Below are 27659 nucleotides of genomic sequence, written 5' to 3' on the forward strand. Positions count from 1 at the left end.
TCTCTCTCATGATTACACAAGTAGTATTTATGGTTTCTGTGGGGACTGAAGTTGTTGGAGCTCCAGAACTGCCAATTTTTGTGATTGAATCAGGCAGATTTTTAAACATTGTAAACCACTTGTGGGCTGTGCTATATAGAAATGCAGATTCGCCATAAGCTCTTTTAACATTTCATAAACTTCAGCTGATGTTTTCTTGAGAAAAAAACAAAATCTGAGAGTAGCATATTGTTCCTCAAGTGTCGCATCCATTATTACATAGGCAAAACTGAACTGGCACAAACTTGACTGACTGCCAACATCACACCACGAGCATGAATCAACTGTGCAATTACTATGTAATGCAGCTTGTTATAGTCTTAAATTCTGCAGCTCAGCTAGAAAATGAAAAATTACGATCATTCTTTATTGAACATCCCTTGTATTTTGATGAATTTTTTCATGGTTTAAGTGTTTTTTTTTAATTTTATCTGAAACAATCTAACCACATTTTCATTAAAATTAATTACTATATTTAATAACCATTCTTATAAAAAATGAAATTAATAATATAGTTTATTAACTTATAGCCCAAACCACTAGACATTTAAGGTGATGTTTCAGGCATCTTACCAATACCCATTATCAGACCATGCTGCTGACACACTCCTGCTTGCCAATGCTACCAGAACCAGTATGCACATCAGGTTCTGGTATCATCAGCAAGCATGTTTTCATTGTCATAATAAATGGTTACTTTGATAATTTGGAGGCAAGACAGTCCAAATCACGCTTCAATCTGAGTAAAGGAAAAGATCTGCCTTTAATTTTTTGAAATTATATACAATTTTCAGTTTTTTCCTGTACCAGTTATTCGGTGAACCATGAAAGGACAGACAGGACAGGTGGGAGGAGTTAAGCTCTTAGCTAAGAAGAATATAAAATCTAAGGCAGTAGTATAATTCAGTTAACATGGATGGCCAGTGCAATGTTTAGTCAGTTTGGTGTGACATAAGCACTGGGAAGACAAAAATGAGAGTAGCAGTGTGTTATACGCCAAATGACTGGGCTGAGTACAGCAAACAAACAGTACAGAGAAAGAGAGGGCCAGCAAATTACAATGTCTTATAATGGAGGATTTTTAACTTTCCAGATATTGACTGAAAATTGTTACTTGGTCACTCACACACACTAGCAAGACTTTTCTGGATTTATCTGATGACTGTTTTCTACTTGAACACGTTAGAAAGGCAACAAGACAATGAGAGAGAAACACTCTTAATCTGATTATCAACAGTGATTCTTTATGCATTAAGAATCTGCATATAAAAGAACCACTAGGCAGTGATCAGTGTACTACAGTGGGATTTACTTAAAGATGTAACTACCATCACGGGTAAGAGTTTTTGCTTTCGAAAAGCAGAATACAGTGGTTCCAGACAGTGTTTAACTTCTATTTGATGTTGGTAACTGATGTTGTTACCAACAACAAATTCTAAATTGGAGGTATTCAGGGAAATAATCATAGAAGCTACTAAGCTTTTCATACCAACCAAGAAATACTGTTCAAAGTTTAGACCTAAATGGAGGTCAGATGAACTATTAAGACACCTGGCAGAGAAGAAAAATGCATGGGATGCATATAAATTATCTGGTGATACAGAAGCCTGTGGCAGATATAAACTGGTCTGCAATCAAGTCAAAAAGGAGGTTAGGCAAGCCAAGGCAGATTACGAGAAGTCTCTCACAAAGAATGCCAAGAAAAGCATCAAATACTACTTTACTTGTATTAACAGTAGAAGGAAGGGGCTGAATCACATAGGTCCACTTAATGCCGATAATCCTGCTCAGGTTGCGGAAGATGAATATGTACTTCACATCTACATTCACATATTAGGAATTCTTTAGGGAGTGTCATGGCAGAAGTTTATCAACAATATCTCTTCCACTTTCCTGAGAGGAAAGTGGAAGAGATATTGTTGAAGTTAAACATAAAAAAGTCATTATTGGGTAGGATCTACCCAATTATATTAAGGAAAGTAGCAAATGAGATAAGCAAACCCTTAGCCATAATTATTACTGCATCTTTGGATTCAGTAGAGGTCCTAAACTGGAGATGTGCAAATGTATCTGCAATTCACAGAGGAGCATCAAAGGGTGATATGAGTAATTACATACCAGGTAGCTTAACTTCTCTTCCAGAGAACATAATGGAGTCTCTGTTTAAAGAATTAATACAAGATTTTCATAGTTGCTTGTTTAATTTACTGGTGCAAGGGCTACTAAGACCATAATGCACCTATTACAATATTAGTTGGTATATGTAATACACAATTATCTAGACAGCAATGAACTTATACTGAAGTCACAGCATGGATTTTTTGAGGGGCAGTCTTGTGTGACCAATCTGATTGGATATTATAATGAAGTAACAAAGAATTGGATGCAAAAAACAATACTGATATCATATACTTGGATTTCAGGAAAGTTTTGGATATTGTTACACATAAAAGAGTGCTGTACATATCAGCACAGTGTGGCATTAAGTTAGTTACTGATATGCATAAAGGGATGGTTGAGTGAGAAAAGACAGAGTGGTTATCAACAGATACTGCTCTTCGTGGTTAATATTATTAGTGGAGTCCCACAGGGTTTGGTGCTGGATCCATTGTTCTTTTCTGTATTTATTAATGATATTGATAACAGTATATCAGGGGTAATGTCTAAGTTTGCAGATGATGCAAACTTAATGATACAAGCAGACAATAGAGAGCAGACAGGCTGCCAAGACAGCTCATGGTGCTTTTCAATGATATACAGGAATTTTCCTATTAGGGACAAGCAGGTGATTTTTCCATTGTATAAGGCAATGGTCGGGCCACACCGTTAAAGTACTTCATACAGGTCTGGAGGCCTCGTTTTAGGAAGGACGTAAAGCTGGAATTGGTAAAGAGAAGGCAATGAGATTGGCAAGGAGAAAACAGGGGTGCTCTTCCCAAGAAAGGATTCAGTTCTACAAATCGCAGCATCTGGAAGGCAGGCCTGCAAGGTGATCTGACTGAGGTGTTCAAGGCTTTTTATGGCTTCAGCAAACTCAATGCTGATGTGATTCTTCCTCTTGCTTAGCCTATGCACACAAGCGGGGCATATATTCAAATTGAAGAAAGATGGTTTCGGAATAGATGTGTAGAAGTTTACATTCAGCCAATGGTTGGTTGATTGCTGAAACAAGCTTCCATCCTTTGTTGTGGAAGTGGTTTCTCTAGTTCTTCCTTGAATAAATTCAAGGAAGAACCAATTTTAGGCTAAACTCTGAGACAGTGCAACAACAGAAACTATTGCAGGGGATGGGGAAGTGAAATGGGAAAATTTTTTTTGACTGTTGCTATATAAGATTGCTTTCTTGAACCATTTTCCATTATTAATACCAATACTTATTTCATAGGAATGCATTGGCCATAGCATATGCTATGTTTAGTTCATTATTTCTCTTAATGTCTGGGGAGTATCAGGATATCCACTGATAACTTACTAAGATAGCAATCAGTGATTGAAATATGACCCTTCTTTGGAGTTCAAAAAAGGTCATATTTCAGTATTTCAGTCTGAGTGCTGGTGTCCATTGAAAAGATGGTGCCATCAGGTTCTTTTGTGTTTTTTTTTTTTTAGTAGAATTTTATTTTATAAGCTTCTTTAGATTTTTTATATGTTTATTTTTTGTTTAGATATACAAACAACACAACAGATATAGGAGTGGTGAGGTTCAGAGGAGCAAAATAGTGCACTGCCTTACCAATAACCCTACCAATAGCATTATTTTTCTGTATTTTTTTATGGTTTAAATGTTTTTCTTTTCAATTTAATGTGAAAGTAGTAATTTTTCTGCAGTATGTAAACATAGTAACAGAAACAACTAAAAACTACACTGTTTACCTAATGTGAGGAATTCCAACACCTCCTTGAAGAATTTTATATAGTTTACTTTCATACAATAATTGAGGATGCCTGGCTTTTGTTGATTCCAGTTTTACAGCTACTTCCTAAAACACAAACATTCAAAAATATGAAAACACACATAAAACTGATTATATATAAATATTCATAAAATATAATTAAGAAAACATAATGATACTATGTCACTTAACTTATTTTTGCATAATTAATGATTATAAAAATAAAACAAGCCATCCTCTTTATGCACACATCAAGACTTCAAGCAACTAAGCTTTAACACTTTAAACATTAAGGTGGCCAGAGAGTGTACTGAACCATTTAGGTTGAATATGAGGGAATCTTTGGACACAAGAGAGACACCTATCGATTAGAAAAGTGGCAATGTATCAGTTCTAAGAGTGGTGTCAGTAACTACCGACTCGTTAGTCTGACTCAGTGGTAAGGAAAATCTTGGCAATGACCAAGAGTGCAATCCAGGGACAATTAGATAGAAATGGAATTCTGAAGGACACACAACATTGTTTTGCTAAGAGAAAATCATGGTAAGCTATTTTGGCAGAGTTACTCATGAACTGGATGTAGGGAACAATATCAACATAATTTATTTGGATTTTAGTGAAGTATTTGACTCATTCCCTCATGAGATGTTACTGTACAAAGGGTACTAGGAAAGTTTTGCAATATGACGCAACAATGAATCACAGGAAGCTGCTTGTCGCTGCATGTTGAGACATGTTCATACGTGCATAGTAGCCGCCGCGCCAAGTCGATGGGCTCAGTTATTCATTAGTAGTGAGAGTGTAAAGTGCTTGCGATGGCATCGTGGTCACGAAATGAGATAAGGACAGTTTTGCGGTATAATTTCGTGCGTGGTTTAACCATAGTCCAGTGCTTAGAAGAAATGACTCTTGCACTAGATGATGATTGTCCACATCGTACAACGATATTCAGGTGGTATAGAGAATTTTAAAGGGGAAATTTCACTCTGGAGGATTCTGAGAGGCCGGGAAGGCCACGAATGTCAGTTACGGAGGAAAACATTACTGCTGTGAGGAAAATGCTTGACGAAAACAGGCGAGTGACCTACCAACAGATAGAGGATACTTTGGGCCTAAATGCACCAGCAATTCATTCGATTCTGCAAGATCATTTGCACGTGAAGAAACTTTGTTCTCTCTGGGTGCCGCATCAACTGACTGAAGAGCAGATGACACGACGTGTGACTTGGTGCCGGGAGATGTTAAAAAAGTTTGATAAGGGACAATCTCGGTATGTGAACAACATCGTGACAGGTGACGAGACTTGGCTGTACTATTACGATCTGCCGACCAAGGCTCAAAACAAAGTTTGGGTCTTTGATGATGACGACACACCCGTAATTGTCAGAAAATCCCGATCTGTAAAGAAGAAAATGATAGCTGTATTTTTCAAATCGAGTGGAATTGTGGAACGTGTCGTTTTGGACACGCAGAAGACAGTCACAGCTAAGTGGTATACTGAACAATGCCTGCCTAGAGTCATTGGATCTATGAAGAACCTGCGGCCAAAGTCAAGAATGGACATCTGGTACCTCCATCACGATAATGCTGCAGCTCACTGCGCCAAAGCCTGCACCGAATATTTGACCACGACAGGACTGAAACTTCTCGAGCACCCTCCCTACAGTCCAGACCTTGCTCCCTGCGACTTTGCACTGTTCCCGCATGTGAAAATGAAGCTAAAAGGGAGGCGGTTTTCCAGTGATGAGGACCTTCTACGGGCTTGGGACGAGTGTGCTTTACTCCCTAGTGAAACTTGGCAGAACTGGTTTAAAGATTGGTTTCGGAGGATGGAGAGGTGTATTGAATGTAGAGGAAATTACTTTGAAAAAATTAAATAAACAAAGCTGTATTGCAAAACTTTGTATAAGACTTTGTAAACTTTGTATACCCTTTGTATAAGCTGAAACATGATGTAAATACTGGAGAGATTCTAAGATGGACTGCAGGGTGGCTGCAGGACAGAAGGCAGAGTGTAGTGATTAATGGATATTCTTCAGATTGGTGTAAAGTCAGAAATGGAAATCTGCAAGGATCAGTTCTTGGACCATTATAGTTTCTGATTTTCATAAACGACACTGACAAAGAGGTAAAGGGCGTAATATCAAAATTTGCAGACAACAAAGACTGGAAGAGTTTTTAATGATCAGTGACAAGCAGCACTCCTTAAGGATGACTTGAACAGGCTTCAAGAATGGTCAGAAAAGTGGCATCTAGGTTTTAATGCAGCAAAATGCAAGATCTTACACTTGACAAATAGCAATTCTAAAATAACTCATACAGTTGGCAGAGTTAAATTAAAAACAGTAGATGTAGAAAGGGATATGAGAGTTATGATAGGGCCACATATATGAAGTTTTCTGAGCATTGTAAACAGGCAACCACAAAAGCCCACTGTTTTATCCTATCAATGTTTTATCAAACAATATCCTGTAGAGATAGGGAAATCATAATCCCAGTTACAGTTTCCTCATTGTATAAGGAAACTGTAAGACTGCATTTAGAATACTGTGTTGAAGTATGGAGACCTAATCTGAAAAAAGACACAGCTTCCTGACAGGATCCAAAGACAGGAAACTCGCATGGCAAAACGGTGACCATATGAGGAAAGATTTTAATTATATGGGCTTCAGTGTCGAAGTATGGAGACCTAATCCGAAAAAAGACACAGCTTCCTGACAGGATCCAAAGACAGGAAACTCGCATGGCAAAACGGTGACCATATGAGGAAAGATTTTAATTATATGGGCCCCAGAGCTTGGCAAGCAGGAACCTTAGAGGGGACCTGATTGAGGTTTATAAGGCTCAGAGAGGTGAGTAAAATGAATGAAGGTGTAATTTTCACTTTTATAAAGAATTCCAGAACTAGTGGCTATAAAATCAAATTACAAGAGATGTTCAGACTAGCTTGGAAGTTTTCCTTTAGCCAGTGAGACATTGATTACTGGAACAAGTCACCTCTGCGGGTAGCCACGGCTGACAGTTTAAAGAAATTCAACTGGACAGTTACCTAAGTGAGGAGGGATGCATATAATTTGTATTTTCTTATCTACTCTTTGACTAATACTAATACTTCTTACTAAATTATTTCTCATAACAACATTGTAAACAGCGGTAAATAAAATCCAAATGAGATAAAATGGTCACTTTTAAAATTTCATTCCCATGATATTTCCATACATGATGTGGCAGAAACAAATGCAAACGTGCTATAGTGAGACAAACTGATGCCCCCACCCAAAGCTGCATATTCACACATAGCAGTTTATCATATTAAAAAAAAAAAAAAAACCAACTCATGATATGTTTCCAAAACAGCACTTAGTTATAACTTTCTATTATAAAAATCTTTGTATTTAATTTTATAATATAATATTTACATAAAACAATATACTTGAAAAATAAATCACGAAAGCAATAAATAAGATTCTGGAACTGGAATATTTGGTTATAAATAATTTATAAACAAAAAATAGTAAAAAAATAAATAATTAGCATATAGGTTGGTGCAATTGCATCAGTTTAATTCATAGCCATCTACCAAAGTAGTTATGTTGGCATCTTTTTAATTATATCTCACACTGTGAATACCTTCACAATGAGTTGCATGGTATTGCACTACCTCGAATAAGTAATGCTTCATCAGTGGAGAAGACTAATGTTACTTATTTTCAGGGAATACCACCAACCAGACGGCACTGTTTCGAAGCTTATTGGCTTCTCATTGGTGAGGGGGCAGGTACCCTGGTTGTTGCAACAGTGACAACCTAGTTATGAAGTATAACTCCACAATATGAGAGATGCCTGATGGTGTGCAGTACATATAGGGTATTTTAAGCATACCTTACAGTTATACTATAAAGCTGTTTTATTACCTATCACCACCAGTATGCAGGAATGTTGTTTCACCGAGCGACCAATTGCAAAATCAAACAGAAGCTTAACTCCATCCAGAAAAGCATTATTCTTGCTACCCATCGTGCTTGTAGAACTGTGTCAACTGCAGCATTGCAAGTAATATCTGGAAATATCCCCCTGGATCTATTCCTCATCTATAGAGGACTTGCCTATCGCCTGAAGAAAAGAATCCCAACTGAAATACTGGATATTGAACTCAACCTGGACAGTGATACCAAACAGGAAAGAGCTTGTTACTATAACGAGCTAATCAATTTATGGCAGACAAGATGGGACACGACCACAAAAGGTGTTGTTACGAGAACATTTATACCGGGTGTCACATTCGCAACCAGCAAAGCAGTCAACGAGTGGTTCTCAATCAGCATGGAAACCTCCTTTCTGATCACTGGACATGGATCCCTCAACCAGAAACTCCACCAATTATGTCTACTAAATACCGATCTCTGTTTCTGCGGGTCTGTCGAGAGTCGGGCACATCTACTCTCTGAATGTACTATCTACGAAATCCATAGACAACAACTCCAGGCAGCAATTTTGGGATTTTTCTCCTGACCAAGTAGAACTGGTACAATTCCAAAGGAACTTAAGTGCACTACAGCACTTTGCAGCAGAGGTATTCAAGCGTAGAAGGAAGATCATCCTACCAGATTCTGCAAATCAATAACTAATGGCCGCTTGGCTTAATGCAGACTCACCACTTCTTTCGTCTTGCATGGAAAGAAATTAGTTTTTTTTTTCCCTCCCTCTTTCTCTCTCATCTCCTGATCTGCTAGCACTAGTAGCCCTAGCACTCTTGCTAGCCTTTTCCTATCCATCCCGTGTGGGATAATTAATAATAATAAAAAAAATCCCTCTTTCTTTCTTTCTTTTTTTTTTTTTTCTCTCTTCCCATCATTCTGCTTGCTGACATCCTGGCCAATGCTCTATTCTTTTCCTTGACTAGGTTGTGGGATTTAAACTTTTTTTTTTTTTTTTGTTCGCGTTCTGACCTGCAGGAACGTGGAGGTCAGAACTTTCCTGGTCCCCAGACCAAGAAAGCTCCTCTCTCACACTATATGTTTATTTTATTTATTATTATTATTTATTTATTTTATTTTTTTTTTTTTTTTGTATGTTTGCGTTGTTCTAGCAATCCATCCTGGATTGGGAATTCCCTGGGCCAGGATAGTCCTCCTCTTTACTCCTTCCTTCTCTTCATCTTATACAAGTTTTTCTTTCCTCCCTGGGAAACTCATTCCCCAGGGAGGAGGACGTGCAGATAGCAGGGGAGGCCTTGTCCTCCTGCTCGGGACGAGTACCTGGAGGAAGTCATCCAGGTGATCACTGCTTCCAGGTAGCCAAAAGGTCAAACACAACATCACGCTACAGAACACACACATAAGCTCACGAACAGGATGAAAAACTTTTATTTTTTTTCTCTCTCTTTCTCGCCTTCCTTTTCATCTGTCTTCATCCATCATTGGATATTCCTATGTGGATTGAAAAAAAAAAAATTTTTTTTTTTATTATTTTTATTTATTTATTATTATTTTTTTTACACGATACACACTGGCCTTACCTTGACAGAGTCTGTAAAAACTGAATAGAGCAACGAGGTGGAGATAAACTTCTGTTCTAGGAGCCACCCATACAAAAATATAAAAATAATAATAATAAAAATAAAAAAAATATAAGAGTATTTTAGGGAAAGAGCCTTATGCTACATGATACAATGACTAGTGTATGGGTTAGTGCAATTGCATCAGTTTAATTCATAGCCATCTACCAAAGTAGTTATGTTGGCATCGTTTTAATTAAATAATTAAAATGATGCCTGCACACCATCAGGCATCTCTTATATTGTGGAGTTATACTTTGTAACTGGGTTGTCACTACTGCAACAACCAGAGTACCTGCCCACCCACTGATGAGAAGCCAATAAGCTTCGAAACAATGCCGTCTGGGTGGTGGCATCTGCTGAGAATGAGTAACATGAGTCTTCTCCACTGATGAAGTGTTACTTATTCCAGGTAGTGAAATACCAAGGCAACTCGTGAAGGTATTCACAGTATGTGATATAATTAAAACGATGCCAACATAACTACTTTGGTAAATGGCAACAAATTAAGCTGATGCAATTGCACTAATCTATATGCTACCACATAGCATGAGACTTTTGGCCTAAAATACTCTATAAAAATAAATAATGTCACACAACACAATTTATTACAATGCTACTTGGCTTTTTGAAATGCAACTGACGACAAAGGATTACAAACGAAATATGCCAGAACACCATGCTGTTTTTTCAGTAGCATTCAGGCACATGCAGTACAGGATGGCATTATCTGACTGTCTGGCCAATCTTTGATCCCTCGAGGTTTCCCACACTTTCTTCTGGGTATAACAGGCTACAGCTTCCTACCTGTATGTCTGAAATGACAATGAAACCAATATTCAGGTGTCATTTATGAGTGAAGTAGATAGAATTTCAGTTAGGTCTGGTCATTCTGTAATAACCAAATCATCTGCTTGCATCTTTGTGATGGTGGAACTGTTAATAAACCTAGGTTTACCCCCCTGCCATGTGCACAGCCTGAAACACTGCACCTGATATCATGGAGGTGGCCAACCAGGTGCAAACCAAAGTAAGCAGGGTTCAATGTGTGAGGCTAACCACACAGAGTAATGTTAATGTTGTCCCTCTGTGTCACTAGGTGATAGATTACTCCATATCCAGTGCAACTCTGCCACTTTGCTTATTAGAGGCTCGAAGTAGTGAAACCTATGTTTTGTCTCGAGTGCAAACCTCCAGCATCGCCCACCTCTTTCATCATACAGTATGACTGATGTCTTTTTGAGGCTATTATGGGCAGTAGCAAGATCCAATTTTCCTTATATTTCTAGGGTACAGCTCTAAAAGAGTTTTCACTGGTCGGTACTAGATAGACCACTGGACCAAACCTACTGGCAACTCTAAGAAACATGTGGGTTCATATCAGATCCACAGAACTGAACTCCTTCTCAGCATTTTTGCCCTAGTCTATGGCCAGGAGCACGGCTTTATCTGTAATCAAAATAATTTTATTTCTTTCTGCGCTTTTCCAACAAAGTCTTCTCCCAACAGAAGAACTTGTTATCCTCCTGTCGATAACCTGTTGCCACTGTTGGTTTGGAAGAGAGAATTAAAGAGCAGAGCACGTGGAAGTACCTACATAAAAGGCATGCAGCAAAACCACTACATCTATGAGAGAGGTCATTAATTAACCTGACAGCCTTCTTCTGAATGGAGTCTAGTAGCTTGAAAGAGAGGTTTGGGGGACACCCAGATATAGAAACAATACTCCATGGTGGGATGGATTTGATATTTGTACAGAGAAGTTGCTTAGAAGAAAAGTAATGATGAGAGCAAAAAAAAAACCTAGTTTTGTAGATGCAGAGGAAATATTACTTGTGATGCACTCATGCCATGAGAGATTAAAAGTATGGATGAGTCATAATATAGATATGTGATCTTGTCTAGAAATCTGAGTATTATCAAAGATAAACATAGGAGCAGTGGAATCCTCTTTGCAAAATATAAAATAAGACTGGTATTTTAAAAAGATTGAAATGCACTAAATTATCTTTGCTATTGTAGAATTACCTGGAGACCAACACACAAGCAATTGGTGGTAGATATTTGAGAAGTTGAAACAGTTTCTGAAACTTGAATGAGGAATGAAATGTGCTATCATCAGCAAACCTATGGATAGGATTTCCAGACAGTGGAAGGAGGTTGTTAATATACAAGAGAAAAAGTGTGAAAGAAACATCTGAACCTTGGGAAACATCAGCATCAGTGTAGAAGTTAGAATATAGAGTGCCATCACTTATAAAGAGTAGTCAGAGAGAAAACTGGATAACCAAATATAATAAGTAAGTTAATGTATGCAGAGTGTTACATTTCGGATGCATTTGATTCTTTTTTAAATTAATTGAATTTTTTTTTCTATGATAAATAGAAGTAAAAAGTAAATACAGTTATCTCCTTATCAATTATTAGGATTATAACTTCATACCACTCCTAATAACTCTATAGTTTTATGTTTCCTAAACATAGAGGTTGAGTTCAATTACCACAATTGTGTGATCTTTCTATACACTAAAAACATTTTCCTCCTAGTGATTTTTATTCAGCCAATGGGAGAAGAGGGATATGGGTTATGTGGTAATACGTAACAAATACTAAAATACGCAACAGAAGATTTTACTGTGGTAAAACAAGCTTCTGTTTTAGAGTGGTCATGCTAGATAGTGCACGTGCTTTATTTAGCATGACCATGCGGTACCATTGTTGATTTCCATATGTAACATATTTATGTATTCATAAATAAGGAAGAGACAAAGTATCAAAAGCTTATGTAAGTACAGGTAGTTCTCAACTCTACGAGTTAATTTGTTCCTAGTGCACGCTCGTAGAGCAGGAATTTATTTCTCATAGACGTAAGGTTAAAAATAGGGGTTACGTTAATTTCAAACAATGAAATTAGTTAGCTAATTAGTTTATGTTTAAACAATGATTGATTTATTGAAAGACATGAAAATGTAGCCTGTAAAATCAAGCAAATTATAATAATAGAGAAATCATTTACAACTTACAAATGTTAAAAAATGTTTATTCTTCATCATCGACTAAATGCACACTCGTTGATCCCTCATTATTGGCTCGGCACTCACTGGTTTGTTGCACAAGGAGTAGTCTTCTTCAGAAATGTTTCAAGAGGCATTTGTTTCCAAGATAATCTTCTCTTTTAATTATAAATTTCATGATGCATGCATAAGCATTTTTTAATGGCACACACAAATTGTAACTAACAAGATTCGCATGGAGTAACAGGTTTACAAAGCTTAAAAAAAAAAGAATGAAGAGAAGATTCTGAAACTTTATTTATGTTTTTTATACAATTGAAGATTTCAGTAAATGGAAAACACATTTCACCATAATAACGTAAAAAACCACAAATTCCAGCTATCGGTATTTTCGCAAATGCAATAACATCGAGTTTACTACCCGTTTATAACTGCTTGCAGTAACAGAAAAGTCCAATAAATCGGGAAGTGCAAAATTTTTATTGTTTTATGGTCGTGACCTCCAGAAATGTGCTTTAGAAAAATATCACAAAGGCGTAATTGATTCTTATAACAGAACATATGATAACAATGAAAGTGTAGTGCGTTTTAATGATTTGAATTGATAACTAATACAATTTACAAACCGCACCCACGACCTTTTATATGGCCTTAAGGTCAGGATAGTGACCTTAAAAATTATATTTTAGAGACATAAATAGCTTAATTATACAGCAACAATTTCAATTTCTTAGATCTTGAAATGAATTATCAAAAAAACAATGTGTTATTGGGTTCACATTACGATATTTTAACGATACGATGGTGCCTCTGGAACTGATTAATATCGTAAAGCGGTACACTGTATTGTATAGCTACACACGTGGTTTGGAATGCAGTATTTATGAATGTTTAACATTCATTTTTTGCAAATTAATGTTCATATTTTCGATTTTGTTGATAGTTGATACTTTGAGAAAAAAAAAAAAAAAACCTCGTAAACCCGGGAACTCAAAGCGAGAACTGCCTGTATTTTATTTTATTTTATCAAAAGAAACGAGTGCAGCAAGCAAAGCCTCCAGTATTCATTACTTCATTTTTTTAAGTCTCTTTTCCCTCTCTACATATGTATCTCTTCACAAGCAACATCACATTCACTAATCTTATACGTTCTTACATAACAATACATGTGAAGCATGCACGGACTATCCAACACTAATGACACTGCATTAAAACTACATTTAATCTACAAATTTCTTTGTGTCCAACTGTAATGAAATTTATTCTGGATCAAAAATATATTTAATAAACTCTAATACGAAATTTCATAAAAATCTGTCCACCAGGTGTGCCTCTGTAACTTGCAGATGGACAAACATGATGAAGACAATAGCTACTAAGTATATATTTATATATATAAATGCACTTAAAAATGTTTGGCAATAAATAAATCTCAAATGTGTTTAGATGACCTTTATGCCAAACATGATCAGAAGCCTTAGAAATGTCATGAGCAAATGCTTGAAATTCACCAAACTTTTCCATCAAATAAGCCAATATGACACCAGTGGATCAACACTGATGGAGTCCATATTGACAATCATATCAAAGGATGGAGACGCAAGTTTCTTATCTTGAACAGCCTTAGTACACTTATTGGAAAACCAAGATTTAGAAAAAGGATGTGGTTTTAAGTACAAGTGAGGAATAAAGTATTTCATAGTCACAAGAATAATTTCACTGACACTCTCTGAGAAAACACTGACAACAAAGATTTAAAACAGTAATCTAACAAAGGAAAAGGAGAATAAAATTCTTGCAGATCATCCCATTTTGCATTCTTGCAATATCAAACAAAACAAGGCTGAGAGTGGACACGAGATAACAGCTTCATTAGAAAAGAGAATATTGCCAAGTCATGAGGTACCTGGTGGAGCACTCACCAGGTACCTCATGACTTCTATGATCAAGGCAATGGAGACCTCTAGTGGGTGGAGATATATGGTTACAGCAGCAACACCTGCCTTCAGCTTTGATGGTTAGGAAATTAGTAAACTGATAGTAACACCTGGAGTTTTAGAGTTTAGTTTGATAGTTTATAGTAAGTTATATATAGGTGTACTGTTTCCATTATAAACTATATAGGATAATATTAACTTATACTAGTTGTCATCTACATATACAAATTCAAAATTTAAAATTACATTAAATGAGGTGAAAGCTGCCAGACTAGTAAAAGGTAATACTGATTCTGAAGAATGGTTGGCAAATGAAGAAATTCTATCATGAATTTGGAGAGTACTACGACTTTTCAAAGACACAAATTTACTTTCAGGGAGATTTATAGAAGAATTGGATCTTTCAACAGAAGCAAATATGGAGTGATGCTTGACAGGGAAAAGATGCTTTGATGGAATAAGAGCACATTGGATCCTAATGATTGAGCTATAAAAGGATTATATGAACTATCTCAACTCTCATTACAACTTTGGAATGATCGTTACTATTTGGAGAAGAAAACAACTAAAGATGAATTAATGAAAAATATGGATAAATCAACATCTTCCTTGCTGGTTGATAAGGATTCCTTACAGGCACAATTTTGCAAAACGTTATGTTGAATCAAAAATCAAAAGAAAGTGAAGTGCAGAATAATGATAAACCAGAACTTGAAGTGCAGAACAATAGCTCTATAGTTCACGGTAATCCAGGTATGGAATCTCAGGACAAAGATACTAAATGGAAAAATACTGCTACAGTAACACAGAATAATAATGACAGGAAGATTATTGATAATACAGATCTATCTGCAATGTGCATGAGGGTGGAAGAGAGGTTGACGGGTTTAGAAAAATAAACAGGCACAAATTATTGACGCAATAAAAATATTTGACAATGTGCCATCTCAGGATAAAATAAGTCCGGAAGCTAACAGTCCTCCTTTAAGGGTACAATGATTATCTCCTCTGTGCTTATTCAATGATGTAGTAGAAGAACCTAACAAGTCTCTTGGAAATCAACCAAATGTGACAGTTATTAAGGGGGTCCACATTGTATCTGTCGACCTACTGAAGCAATCAAAACATCTTTCATTTGGAAATGAGGTTGAATTTGCAGGTCAGGATTAAATCTATTTGAGAGGTGGGGCACTGTACTATAATCACAAGGCAAAACAGTGAGAAATATTCCAGGGGGTGACAGAATTGGACTATAGTTCAGGAGATCTGGACTGGTGATGCAAAAAATTGGGGTCTGAAACCAAAAATTTCCCAGATACAGATGTTCGAGTTAAACAACAAAATTCATAGATGCAATATTAAACAGGAGAATTTTATTTGTGAAACGAGAGTTTGATTTTTGAGGTCTAACTGAGAAAGGGCAGGAAGGAATTTGGTGGTCAAAACTTCTTTCAGGATTAGATCCGTCTTTGAAAAGTGAAAGAGGATTTTCACAGATTGGTCTAATTATGGTTCAAGGAAGGTTTTTATCTAGTTACACTCTGTTATAAATGTTTGTGTTATTTACATACTGCAAAACGGTGCACCAGTAAGGACACTGTATGACACGAGTGGGTATCAAAAGGTTTGTACCCTGACCTAGATAAAACATCAGTAGGGAGATGCCATTTTTATATAATATAAGTTGTCTACATATTCAATAACTAACGTGAAATTTCATTGCCATAGGTGGTCGTACACCAGAGGTGGAGCCCGGAATCTGAGGAAGGACGCTAGAGTTGACAAAGTGGAGTATTGAATAGTAATCAAGTTCCTGCATTTTCAGGGCAAGAAAGCTCAGGAAATTGAGGGAAAATGAAAGCTGTGTTATGGGTAGAATTGTCCATCATATGACACTGTAAAAAGGTGGTTCCAGTGCAGTCGTACAAGCGTCTTTGACGAGCCAAAAGGAAGGCCATCAACATCCACAGACAGTGAGACGGTTGCAAACATTGAACAGCTGGTGCTGAGTGACAGACGTGTGATAATTCATTTCATCGCAAACGCAGTGGGAATTAGTTATGGGTCAGCGCACAGCATTTTACATGATCATCTGCACATGTCTAAGGTCTCCGCACGATGGATTCCAAGATTGCTGATGCCTTTGCAGAAGCAATGTCGAATGCAATGTTCTCGCCAACTGTTGGATTTGTGCTACTGCAGCACCCACCCTATTCTCCTGACCTAGCACCGTCAGACTTCTTGTTTCAAGAAATGAAGAAACCATTGCTTTGATTCATCGCAAGAAGTCATCAATGAAGTGGAATTGTGGTTTCAGGCAAAAAGTGCAGACTTCTATGATCAAGGCATTAAACAACTGATCCATAAATGGGAGAAATGTGTTACTATACATGGAGAGTACATAGAAAAGGATTAAAGTTCCAGTGAAGTTTCACCTTTCTAAGGCTATTATTTCTAGGTAAGGGTACGAACTTTTTGATACCCCCTCATATATGCAAGGAAAGCACACGGTCACAAACTTTAATATTGAATGAACAATCCAGTATGCGTGAACTGACTGGCCAATAAAGTTGATTCAAACCATTCAGTACAATCTAAAGAAAGTCCAATTGATCTGAGAATTGGACTTTCTTTAATGCTGCAAATGGTCAAAGGGCAGGCTGGGTGTTGTATGTAAATAAACAGGAGAAGAGGTCAAAAGATGGAATTTGCTATGATAGAAAAGCTGTGAATCATAATTCCTATTATGAACTGGAATCATTCTGGGAACTAAATTCTAATGCAACAAAGTGATTTCTTGGAATTCAAGTGATTTATGGAATGTTTCTAGGCTGTATATCCAACACAGACCAACAACTTCTCTCATATGGATGCTGTATGAACTTATGCTGTTTAGGACTTGTGATTTCTATGTATCACAAAATTTTGCAGTTCATCTGGAGTTTAAATGTAATCCTGGAACTAGAGCTTAAAAATGATTATGATTTAATGTAGGACACAAACTGCATGAAGTCTAGGTGTGTATGGCATATATAGGTTTTACAATATGTTACAGTTGGATTGGACTGTGAAATTTATTGAGGCAATAATGGATTTTACAGTATAGGTTTTTAGTATTAACATGTCATAGAATGTTAATTGAATGAAGCTTCTCTTCAGTGATTTCAATTATTATTTGGGAAAAATTTTAAAATTCCTGCACAATCTCTTGAATGTAACGTGCTTCTTCATTCCATGGTTTCAGATATATTGTGGATACGATCATGTCCCCCAAAACGAATTATGAAAAAAAGTAATGTGTTCATAGAGCAAGCAATTTCATATTGGAAACTGGAAAAAGTGAATACTATATATACTCGTATTCTACTGTACATCCTACTACCATATTTCCTAGATGGGAAATTAGCTAAAAATTGACTGTATACTCACTTCGATATATTCAATATTCAGTTGCAGAGTAACTTTTGTAAACAACAGGACTCGTCAGAGACTAATTACTGTGGACACCCAGTTTCTCCCTTCAGCTAGAGATGCAATAAAAGAGTATATCAGTGGAATGCTAATTACAAACAGCTATCTCTGGAGGGGGAATACGGCTTATGTTTGTCAAGTGGGGAACATTAGTTACAAAGTTAATTTTTGTAAACAACAGCACATGACATTCTTTCATTGACTAGAAGTTATACTTAGGATAGCTAAAACTGCTAAGGGCTAAACTAGACAAAAATATACATGAACTGACAAGTGATTTACGTAGAAATCACATGACTTCAGTTCAGCACTATGAGAGGTAGGACACTTTGATTTTGATTTAGTTTTCTCAAAACACAATAAATTCTAGGGCATGAGAAATAAATACATGCAAAATCAGTAAATCAGGACTGAAGTAATGGCCACCAAAATAAAAAATTATACAATTAAAGAAAAGTTTACGAACATAATACCATCAATAGAGATAGGGAAGTCCATATTCTTCCCCCTCTTTGAAATCTTAATTCTCGGATGTGATGAACGGTTCTGCCAGGCACGTTCCTGAGCCATTTCCGGCCTTTGTGCACATGTGGAGGACAATTCCCATGCTCCTACAGTAACACATGCCATGAGCAATGATCCTGCTGATGTTATTTAAGGATCTGGCATGACAACAAGTTTTACTGTTGATAAAGGAGGCCTTTGAAAGCTACAGTTGTTTTATCACTTTTTAATTTGTAATATTTTGTATATTTTAACTTTATATATTTTACTTTTATTTATCATTTTATTACTTTTAACTCTATGGTTGTCAGTGTATTTTATTTTTACAACAACAAAAAAAAAAAAAAAAAAAAATTTTATCCTGTCTTATTTTATTATTATTCTATTTTAATTTATGTTACTAAAGTTTCGGTTATATTTGGTTAATGTATTCCATTGCAATTATTGAGTCAGAACTTACCCAACCCCCAGAGGCCTATTTGAAGGAAACAACAGATGGAAGTTTGTTCCAACAATCAATCACCCAATGGCCGAAGGTAAACTTCCGCCCATCTATCCTGCAAACATTATTCCTCAATTTGATTTTATGGCCCCTCGTGTGTAAGTGTAGCACCAGCATGAGAAAGAATGCCATTGACATTGAGCTTACTCAATCCACTCATGGACTTAATTATCTCAATCAGATCTCTTCAGTTGCCTATGCTGCTACTTGCAGAACTGAATTGAGAATATTAATATTTCTAACTCGGCAACTCAAGTAAAAGAACAAGCAACTATTGAAATAGCTGCTTGTTTTTTTTTTTTTTTTTATGAAAACCTCAAATGAGAGGTATTAGGACATGTAGTACTTAGAACTGTGCATGGGTTAAAAAGGTTGAGAAGAAGAAAGAAGATATTTGTTGACATTGGAATTCAAATTCTGTAGATTGCAATTTTCAGGAAATACGTATGAAGGAAGGTTGTTCCAGAAAATGGACGTTGAATGAATAAATGAGGAAGAAGAAAAGTTGGTTCTATGAGTTTAAAATCAGACAGTAAAAGGATGTTGACTGGTTATGACATGTTGAAATTGCTTTGGAATAGAGAGAGAGAGGGAATTATAGAATGCAAATTCAGAAGAACAATGACCATGCAAGTATCTACAGAAAAGCCATGTAGCAGAAACAGAACATCTGTGATAGAGTGGAAAGAGTCTGTTAGAAATGAGTCATTAATTAAACTAACTGCCCTGTTTTGAATGGAATCTAGAAGCCTGAGAGAGGTTTCGGGGGCACCGTCCCAGATGTGGGAACAATATTCCATGGTGGGGGAATTGTGAATTGTACAGAGTAAACAGCTGTTTGGAAGAAAAAATGCCAAGAACAAAATTGAAAACTCAGTTTTTTAGATGTAGAGGAAGCAATATTTGTAATGTGCTAATGCCAAGAGTGATTAGAAGTCAGAGTAATCCTCAATAGAGATATATGATCTTGCCTAGAAATCAGAGTGTCGTCAAAGATGAACACAGGAACAGAAGAAATCTCTATGCGAGATATAAAATAGGACTGGTGTTAGAAGGTTTAAAATCAAATAAGTTATCTTTGTCCTGCTGGAGAATTACTTAAATGAACAAATTCTATCATGAATTTGGAGAGTACTACAACTTTTCAAAAACAAAAATTTACTTGCAAGGAGATTTATAGAAGAATTGGATCTTTCAAGAGAAGCAAATATGGAGTGATGCAGAGAAAAGAAGCAATATTATGCTGGAGATGATAGATAAGGAACTGGTTATGATCCTATGTCAAATTCTAATAACTAAATGGAATCCGAAGATCTAAATGACTTAAAGCATTGTTATGGATAGCATTTCCGGTGAGTGGAAGGTCATTAATATACAAGACGAAAAGAGTGGGAGAAAGAACTGAACCTTGGGGAACACCAGCATCAGTGAAGAAGTAAAAATGCAGAGAGCCATCTACCATCACCTGCAGTAAACGGTCAGAGAGAAAACTGGATACCCAATTACAAAAAAAACAGCTGGCAAACCATAAGCTTATTTAGAAGACCTTTATGCCAAACACAATCAAAAGCCTTTGAAATGTCAAGAGCAACTGATCGAGTTTCTCCAAAAATTTCATTGAATTGTCGATAGATGGGTAACATGGTTTGGTTGGATGGGAGTTTATCGGCACAAGGGCAACTGAGGCCAAATTGTGCCTGTCACAGTAATTCTGCAAATGAAATTTTTTTTTCTTTTTCACCATTCATGTGTCAGATAAGTTCATATAAATGAGTTTCTTTTAAAAAATTAAATAAGTCGGACAGATTTGCATCACCACTATTCATTTCTAATGAATTGTTTTGGGTTAAAGCTGATTTAAATTTTGTCAAACGAGCAGCATGATTCTGGGGACATTCTAGGAGGATATGTTTCACTGTTAGCAGGGCAGGACAATGATGGCAGTGAGGAGGTTCATCACCTGTCAACAAGTGGAGGTGGATGAGATGGGAATGCCCGATGCGTGCAACCTCTTCTTGTCTGTTTAATCGTGAACTAGATTTCCAATATTGTGGCTTTTTCTCTATTTGGAAGAGTTTATTATGAGTTTGTTGCTGTCATACTGATGCCCATTGCTCAATACATAACTGTTTTATTATGAGTTTGCAATCCATATAAGGAATCGAGGCAAGTGAAGCCATGGGGTTGACTGGATTTTTTGCTGCTTGATCTAGTTTTGCATTTCCCTGGATTCCAGCATGCCCAGGAATCCAACAGAACCATTGCTGTGTTGTATTCTATGAGATTAATTAACTGTGCTCTGATTTCTTTCAAAATAGGACGAGATTTCGGACATTTATGTTGTAAGGAAGTTACTGTACTCAAGGAATCGGTATAGATTATTATCTCTTCATTAGACCTGTTGTTGACATGTTCGATGGCCATTTTTATTGCATGGAGTTCAGTGGTGTAAATACTGCAACCAGGGAAAAGTTTTTCAGAGATAGAGATAGAGAAGAACCACTGCAGCACCTACACCTGTATCAGATTTGGATCCATCAGTATATATTTGCAGTGTGTGTTTGCTGATGCATGAGTTGAATGTAGCTGCTGTATATTTTGATTGTCCAGTGCCTGTTTTCCACACTTCCAAAAAAAAAGTCATCACATAAAGGTTGTCCCTGTGCGTGTGGTGGTCATGTGTTTAACAAGTGTCCTAATAAAAATGAAGAGCCATCGTGTATCAATTGTAAGAGAGGAAAACGTGATTTTCACCATTCAGTGAGAGATAGCAACTGTCCTGTCCACAAAAAGGCCTTGGAAACAGCGCGACTGAGGATTGCCGACGAGTAACACACTAAATTCCAGTGTATATAGTTTAAATTGTTCCCCTGCTGGTGATGTTAATAGTACGAACTTGCCTAGTGTTCAGTCTATTAATCTGAAACCTATGCAGATCAATGGACATCATTCTAGAGTTGTTTCAGACGCGATTAGATTAACAGCAGAACAAAATGCAATCGACATCATTACTATTCATTATTTGTAAAATTTGAAAAGATTACTATTCAAGAGCCATATTTTGGCTCTTGAATAGTAATCTTTTCAAGCGAATGGGAGATTGTTCAAAGATCATGGGTTATTCTCTTTCCACTTGAGTAATCCAACCTGTTCACCAGCAACCGAAGACTTGTATTGTTGTATTAAACAACAAAATTGATGTAACTGTCATTAATGGCTTCTGTCACCAAACTGCAACTTGTATCCTTGTCACATTCTACCATGACCTTTTATATCATCTCAATATACTGCCCTCCATCTGAAGACTTAAATAATTTGTTAAATTATCTAGAATCCACATTGAATTTTCTGGGTCCTCATGATGTTCTTATTTCAGCAGATGCAAATGCCAAGTCTAAGTTTTGGTTTAGTGCACGCTCTGATGCTTGAGGACAGTTACTGGAAGAATTTATTATTAATAATAATATGAAGATTTTTAACAGACCTCAACAGTCCACTACGTTCTCTAGCTTCTCCAGCGAGTCAAACATTGATATCACTTTCTCAAATTCCTTCTGTAATCTAGCTATCAATGATTGGACTGTACAACCTAACTGGACGTCTTTCCAATACATATATATAAATCGCTCAACAAAATCTGCGTGATCTAAATACATATATATATAAATCGCTCAACAAAATCTGAGTGATCTAAATACATATATATAAATCACTCAACAAAATCTGAGTGATCTAAATACATATATATAAATCACTCAACAAAATCTGAGTGATCTACACAACTAGTGACCATCGGGAAATTTCTTTCTCGGTCTCCATACCTTCTCGTCCCTCAGTGTCGAGTATCTGTGTGCCTGATTTTGTTCGCTTCTCATTAATAATATTAATTGGGACATATTTGAATACTCTGTAAATGCTAATTTTTCCAAACTGACTAACTCTCATTTTGACGTCATGTCTGTGACTGAAGCTGCAACACAGATTCAAAAATTTCTGATGAATGCATCATATAAATCATCAAGGAAAAAAACGTGTCAATTCCAGAAGATGTTCCTGGTGGTTGTCAGAATTATCTTTGCTTCGGAAACAGGTCCACCACGCTCGCCGCATGTATCAGCGAAATCATCATTTGTCTCAGGCTGATGTTCACACCTTTTATAATTGTTACATTAGTCTCAAGAAATGTTATGCAAAGAAGATTGCTACCAGAAAGAAGGAAACATGGACAGAATTTGTGCACAACTCCGGTAATGCAAACTCCTGGGAGCTACTTTATAAAGTTGTAAGAAATAAATTATTTACACAAGAAGTGTACGGATCGATCGTATACAATGGTTTGGAGACCACTAACTGGACGGATTCTGTAAACATTATTCTGGATAATCTTATTCTACAGGACAATGTGTGCTCTGATTCTGATTTTCACACTAATATTTGTTCTGCAAATTCTCTGTATGTTTCTTCAATTAAGACTGAGCCTTTTAGTGCCACCGAGTTGGACACAGTGGTCAAATAAGTGAAAGTTAAGAAATGCTATTTTTTTTTTTTATTTGTTATTTGTTTTTTTTTTTTTTTAGGAGCATTAGCAGCTAAGGCCATATTGCTCCGGGATATGAGGTGGTCATTCCCTGACCTTTCCGTATCCTCCGTATTTGGTGGTGACGGGCTCGAACCCCGGTCTAATCAAGAAGCGTGTGCTACGCACTGCTGCTCCTTCCCACCTGGCTACGGAGGCGCCTGTTAAGAAATGCACAGGAATGGACATGCTGGAGAGTACCTTTATTGTACGGCTCGCCAAGATTAAGTCCAGTATACTTTTACAACTTTTCAATAAATGTTTAGATGCTGGAACTTTCCCATACCTATGGCCCTTATCAAGCTGATTAGGAAACTAGGCAAGCCCCCCAAGAACCGAGGTCTTATCAGCCTATAGTCTTATTGGCCAACCTTGGTAAGCTATTAGAGCGTTAATTGCCCTGCGAGTAAACAACTTGTTATTGGAATGGGGACTAATTGCGCCGAATCAATACAGATTCACTCCTGGAAGGTCCTGTGAGGACACCTTTGTTGACTTCATTTCTTCTGTTGAACACTCCAATTTCAAGTATACTCGTGCTATCTTTATTGACTTCAAGGGTGCTTTTGATTCCCTTTGGTGGGAAAGTGCCCTCGAACGTTTATGTCATGCCAAATGTTCCCAGTAACTTTATCTTCTAATTAAGATCTATTTTTCTAACAGATTTATCACCGTCAGATCTAAGTACAGACAAATTTTGCATCAGGTCTTTCGAGGGTGTGATCAAGGCTCCATTTTGGGACCACTTTTCTGGAAATTTGTTTTGCAAGGTTGGATTACCCAAACATTTGACACAAAGATCATAGCATATGCAGATGATTTGACAGTCCTTGTTAGTGGCAATTCAAGGTCTTCAATTGAAATATCCACTGAGAAAGTTTTATATGATCTCCAACAATGGACAGTCGAAAATAAGTTAAAATTAAAAATTAGTTCTACCAAGACAAAAATTATGAGGTATTTGTGTTTTGTGTATTTTAACTCTTGGTGGTCGACATTCGTCGACCACCAAGAGTTAAAATACACAATACAGAAATACCTCTAGCAACGGAAATTAACTTTTGGGAATAACTATTGACAGCAAGTTAAATTTTCTCCCTCATTTATCCAATCTGCGAATTAAGAACAGAAATTTCATGGGCACTCTTGTCTTGAGTTTCTAGAACTGAGTGGGGTCTTTCTAGAAGATCTTTAAGAATCTACTATAACTCTGTGTTTCTCCCACACAAATACAAAATAGCCCCTATGCTGCTGGTGCTTGGTTCCATAGGGTGTGAACTGTACAATTTCCATCAAAATTGATGTCAATCCAGCATAATGTTACTTTGTATTTTGAAGATTTGTCGAACAGTTTCAACACCTGCTTTGCAGGTTTTAGCTGGGACATTACCACTCGATCTCTACGTAATTTTTAGAGGCTTATGTTATCGCTTGAAACTTCAGATTCCCACTCAGATCCTTGGAATTTCTATTAACACTCAAGTCGATGTTAAAGCTGAATGACAAAGAATTTGGCAAGAGTTGATCAATTTGTGGCAGAGTAGGTGGGATGGCACAACACTGGGCAGTGTAATACAAGTTTTTTCCTGAAGTTGACTCTCTTATGGATAAAAAATCTACAGTCTGGTTTAGCATTGACTTGTTTACCTCTTATTTGTTATCAGGACATGGATCATTAAATAAGAAACTGTTTAAATTTCGCTTGTCTCTTACAAAACTGTCATTGTGGCGGTGTGGAAGATTGGCAGCACATGTACTCTTGTCCCTCGTACAATGAATTTCGAGTAACTCTACAGAATGAAATTCCCAACGTTTCATCAGGATTGGAACCTAATTTTGTATCAAACGCCACCAGTTACCATGCCCTTCAGGATTTTGCTAAGGCAGCCTTCAATAAGAGGCTTGCAATTCTTTATGCAATGACTGCACCTGCAAATGTTTCAAATTCAGCCCAAGACTCTTCGCCTTAACTGCAATGACATCCATGGGCTATTTTGTATTTGTGTGGGATAATGACTCGACTATCCAGTTGTCCCTATTAGACATAGAAAAGCAAAAAGGTAGAGGGAAAATAATAGTAGGAGTGGAAGAGGAAAAGAAACGGTGTAGAAGAATGAAAAGGACAGTAACTCCTTCAAACTCACACCACTCAAAACTCCTCGAATAGGCAACGCTTCCCCAGTGGAGAAGACTGTTGTTACCTATTCTTGGAAACTCCGGACATCATCAGGGTCCCCCTGGTGCGTTTGAAAAAAAGGTAAGGGATAATGATTCTCAGTTATCCACACACTGCCCCTATTAGACCAAGAGAGAAATAAAGAGGTAGGAAAGTGATAGTAGGAGAAGTAGAGGAAGAAGATGCTGATGAAGAAAGAAAGGGGCAGTTATTTCTCCAGCTCATTCAAGTGATCGCATGTTCCTCGAATGGGCAGCACTTCCCCAATGAAGGGGCCTGTTGTTACCCATTCGAGGAGCCTCAGTGGCCATAAGTCCCCTCGGGCGGCGCCGTTTCAGGGCTATTTGGCCACTCCTCAGTGGGTGGGTAGGTACCCGAGTGATATAATGATAGCAAAACAGTTGTGAAGTATAAATGATGCTGGATAATATCATCATCTAGTGTAATTCTGGATGCATATTTATTCCAGTCAGCTTTTGAAAATTTCAATTTATTTCGACCGATTATTGGTAAGTTTCTTCTGTGCAGAGCTTTCAGATTACAGGAAAATGGTCACTATTTAATGGGTTGTCTGAAACTCTCCAATCGAACTCTGGAAATAACGTGGGTGAGCATATCGACAGGTCTATAGCAGAGGTTGAGCCTGTTGGAAAATGGACATGTGCATGGGAGCCTGTGTTCAGCAGTGTGAGATTGTGCTTTACATGAAAGGCCTCTATCGTGCGTCCCCAGTTTTCTGTAAAGATCCCCATAACTGGTGATGTGCATTAAAATCACCAGTAGTTTAGTTATCGAGCAATTCTGATTTGGTGAGATATATATGGATACAAGAGTAAGCGTTGTGCCAATAGCAAGGCGTACTGCAACTAGTTCTAAAGTGGTTTGTAGAGGAATACATCTGGAAGGAATTTTACTGTCAATCAATATAGCTACACCACCATGTGAACCATGGGTAGTGATCCTATCTTGCTTGAACAGGGTATAGTTTTTAACTAAAAGTGTCACTTGTGGAGAGAGATTCATTTCTTGTAGACAGATGTCTACTGGATGATGCTGATTTATCAAATCATGAAGATGGGTAACATAAGCCCAAATATCACCAGTGGATTGACACTGATGGAATCCATACTAGTGATCATTGCATTGATCAGATGGAAGGTTTCTAGAGATGGTAATTAACTGATTTCTTCAATTACTTTAGAAATAGGAGAAGTGCAATGGGATGATAAATGGATGGGAGGGATTTTCACCCTTTTTAGGAACTGTTTGGATATGAGAAAATTTCCAAGCAGAAGCAAAATATCTTTAGAATAAGAATGTGAAAAAGAGCAAAAGTTGCAGCAAGAGACCAGAATACCTGGCTACAATTTGGACATGTAGCAAGTTTTCTACTCTTAGGCTATTTGAAATATAATTTGGAGTGCATTGTACCTGCTTTACAATTGTTGCGAGCTGTGGTGCAAAAAGTATATGTACCTGGAGATCTGGAAACAAGGCAATTGCAATATGCAACATTTTTTTCTTGAACAGCCTTAGCACATATATATAAAGGATGAGATTTTAAGGTAGTATGTGGAATAAAGGATTCCATCCCTAAAAGAATAATTTCACTGACACTATCTGAACAAACCCTAACATCAAAAGGTTTCAATCAGTAATCTGACTAAGAAAAGAAATCTCACAGATCATCCCATTTTGCACTCTTGTAATGCCAAACAACATGAGGTTGAGAATGGCCACGAGAGAAAAACTGCATTAGAGAAGAGACCATCACCAAGTTGTTATTTGAGGTGCCTAGAGGACCACTTATCTTGACCATTTACTTAAGGGTTGTTTGTGAGAAAAGATGAAGCATGATGGCTGCATGGTTAGGATTGTCTGGTATTTTGGTAGGTAAATGAACAATCTACACAAGGTCATTAGTAATTGTAAAAGCCTCAGCATCTTGGGAAGCTGGGTATGTGTGACTAGAAAATGGAAGCTACCTTCC

General features: G+C 37.0%; 1 protein-coding gene across 2 annotated transcripts in view; it reads right to left on the reverse strand.

The window, feature by feature from the left end:
- LOC150089667 (casein kinase I) overlaps positions 1-27659 on the reverse strand; it is a 187411-nt gene that overhangs the window by 124345 nt on the left and 35407 nt on the right. For both annotated transcript variants that reach the window (XM_090389586.1, XM_090389587.1), the window contains exon 2: positions 3913-4019. In XM_090389586.1, coding sequence (XP_090245712.1) covers positions 3913-4019 — 107 coding nt within the window. The remainder of the gene's footprint in view (positions 1-3912; positions 4020-27659) is intronic.

The sequence above is a fragment of the Mastigoproctus giganteus genome, chromosome 2 (assembly GCF_048544385.1).
Source record: "Mastigoproctus giganteus isolate SK-2022 chromosome 2, ASM4854438v1, whole genome shotgun sequence".
Lineage (NCBI taxonomy): Eukaryota > Metazoa > Arthropoda > Arachnida > Uropygi > Thelyphonidae > Mastigoproctus > Mastigoproctus giganteus.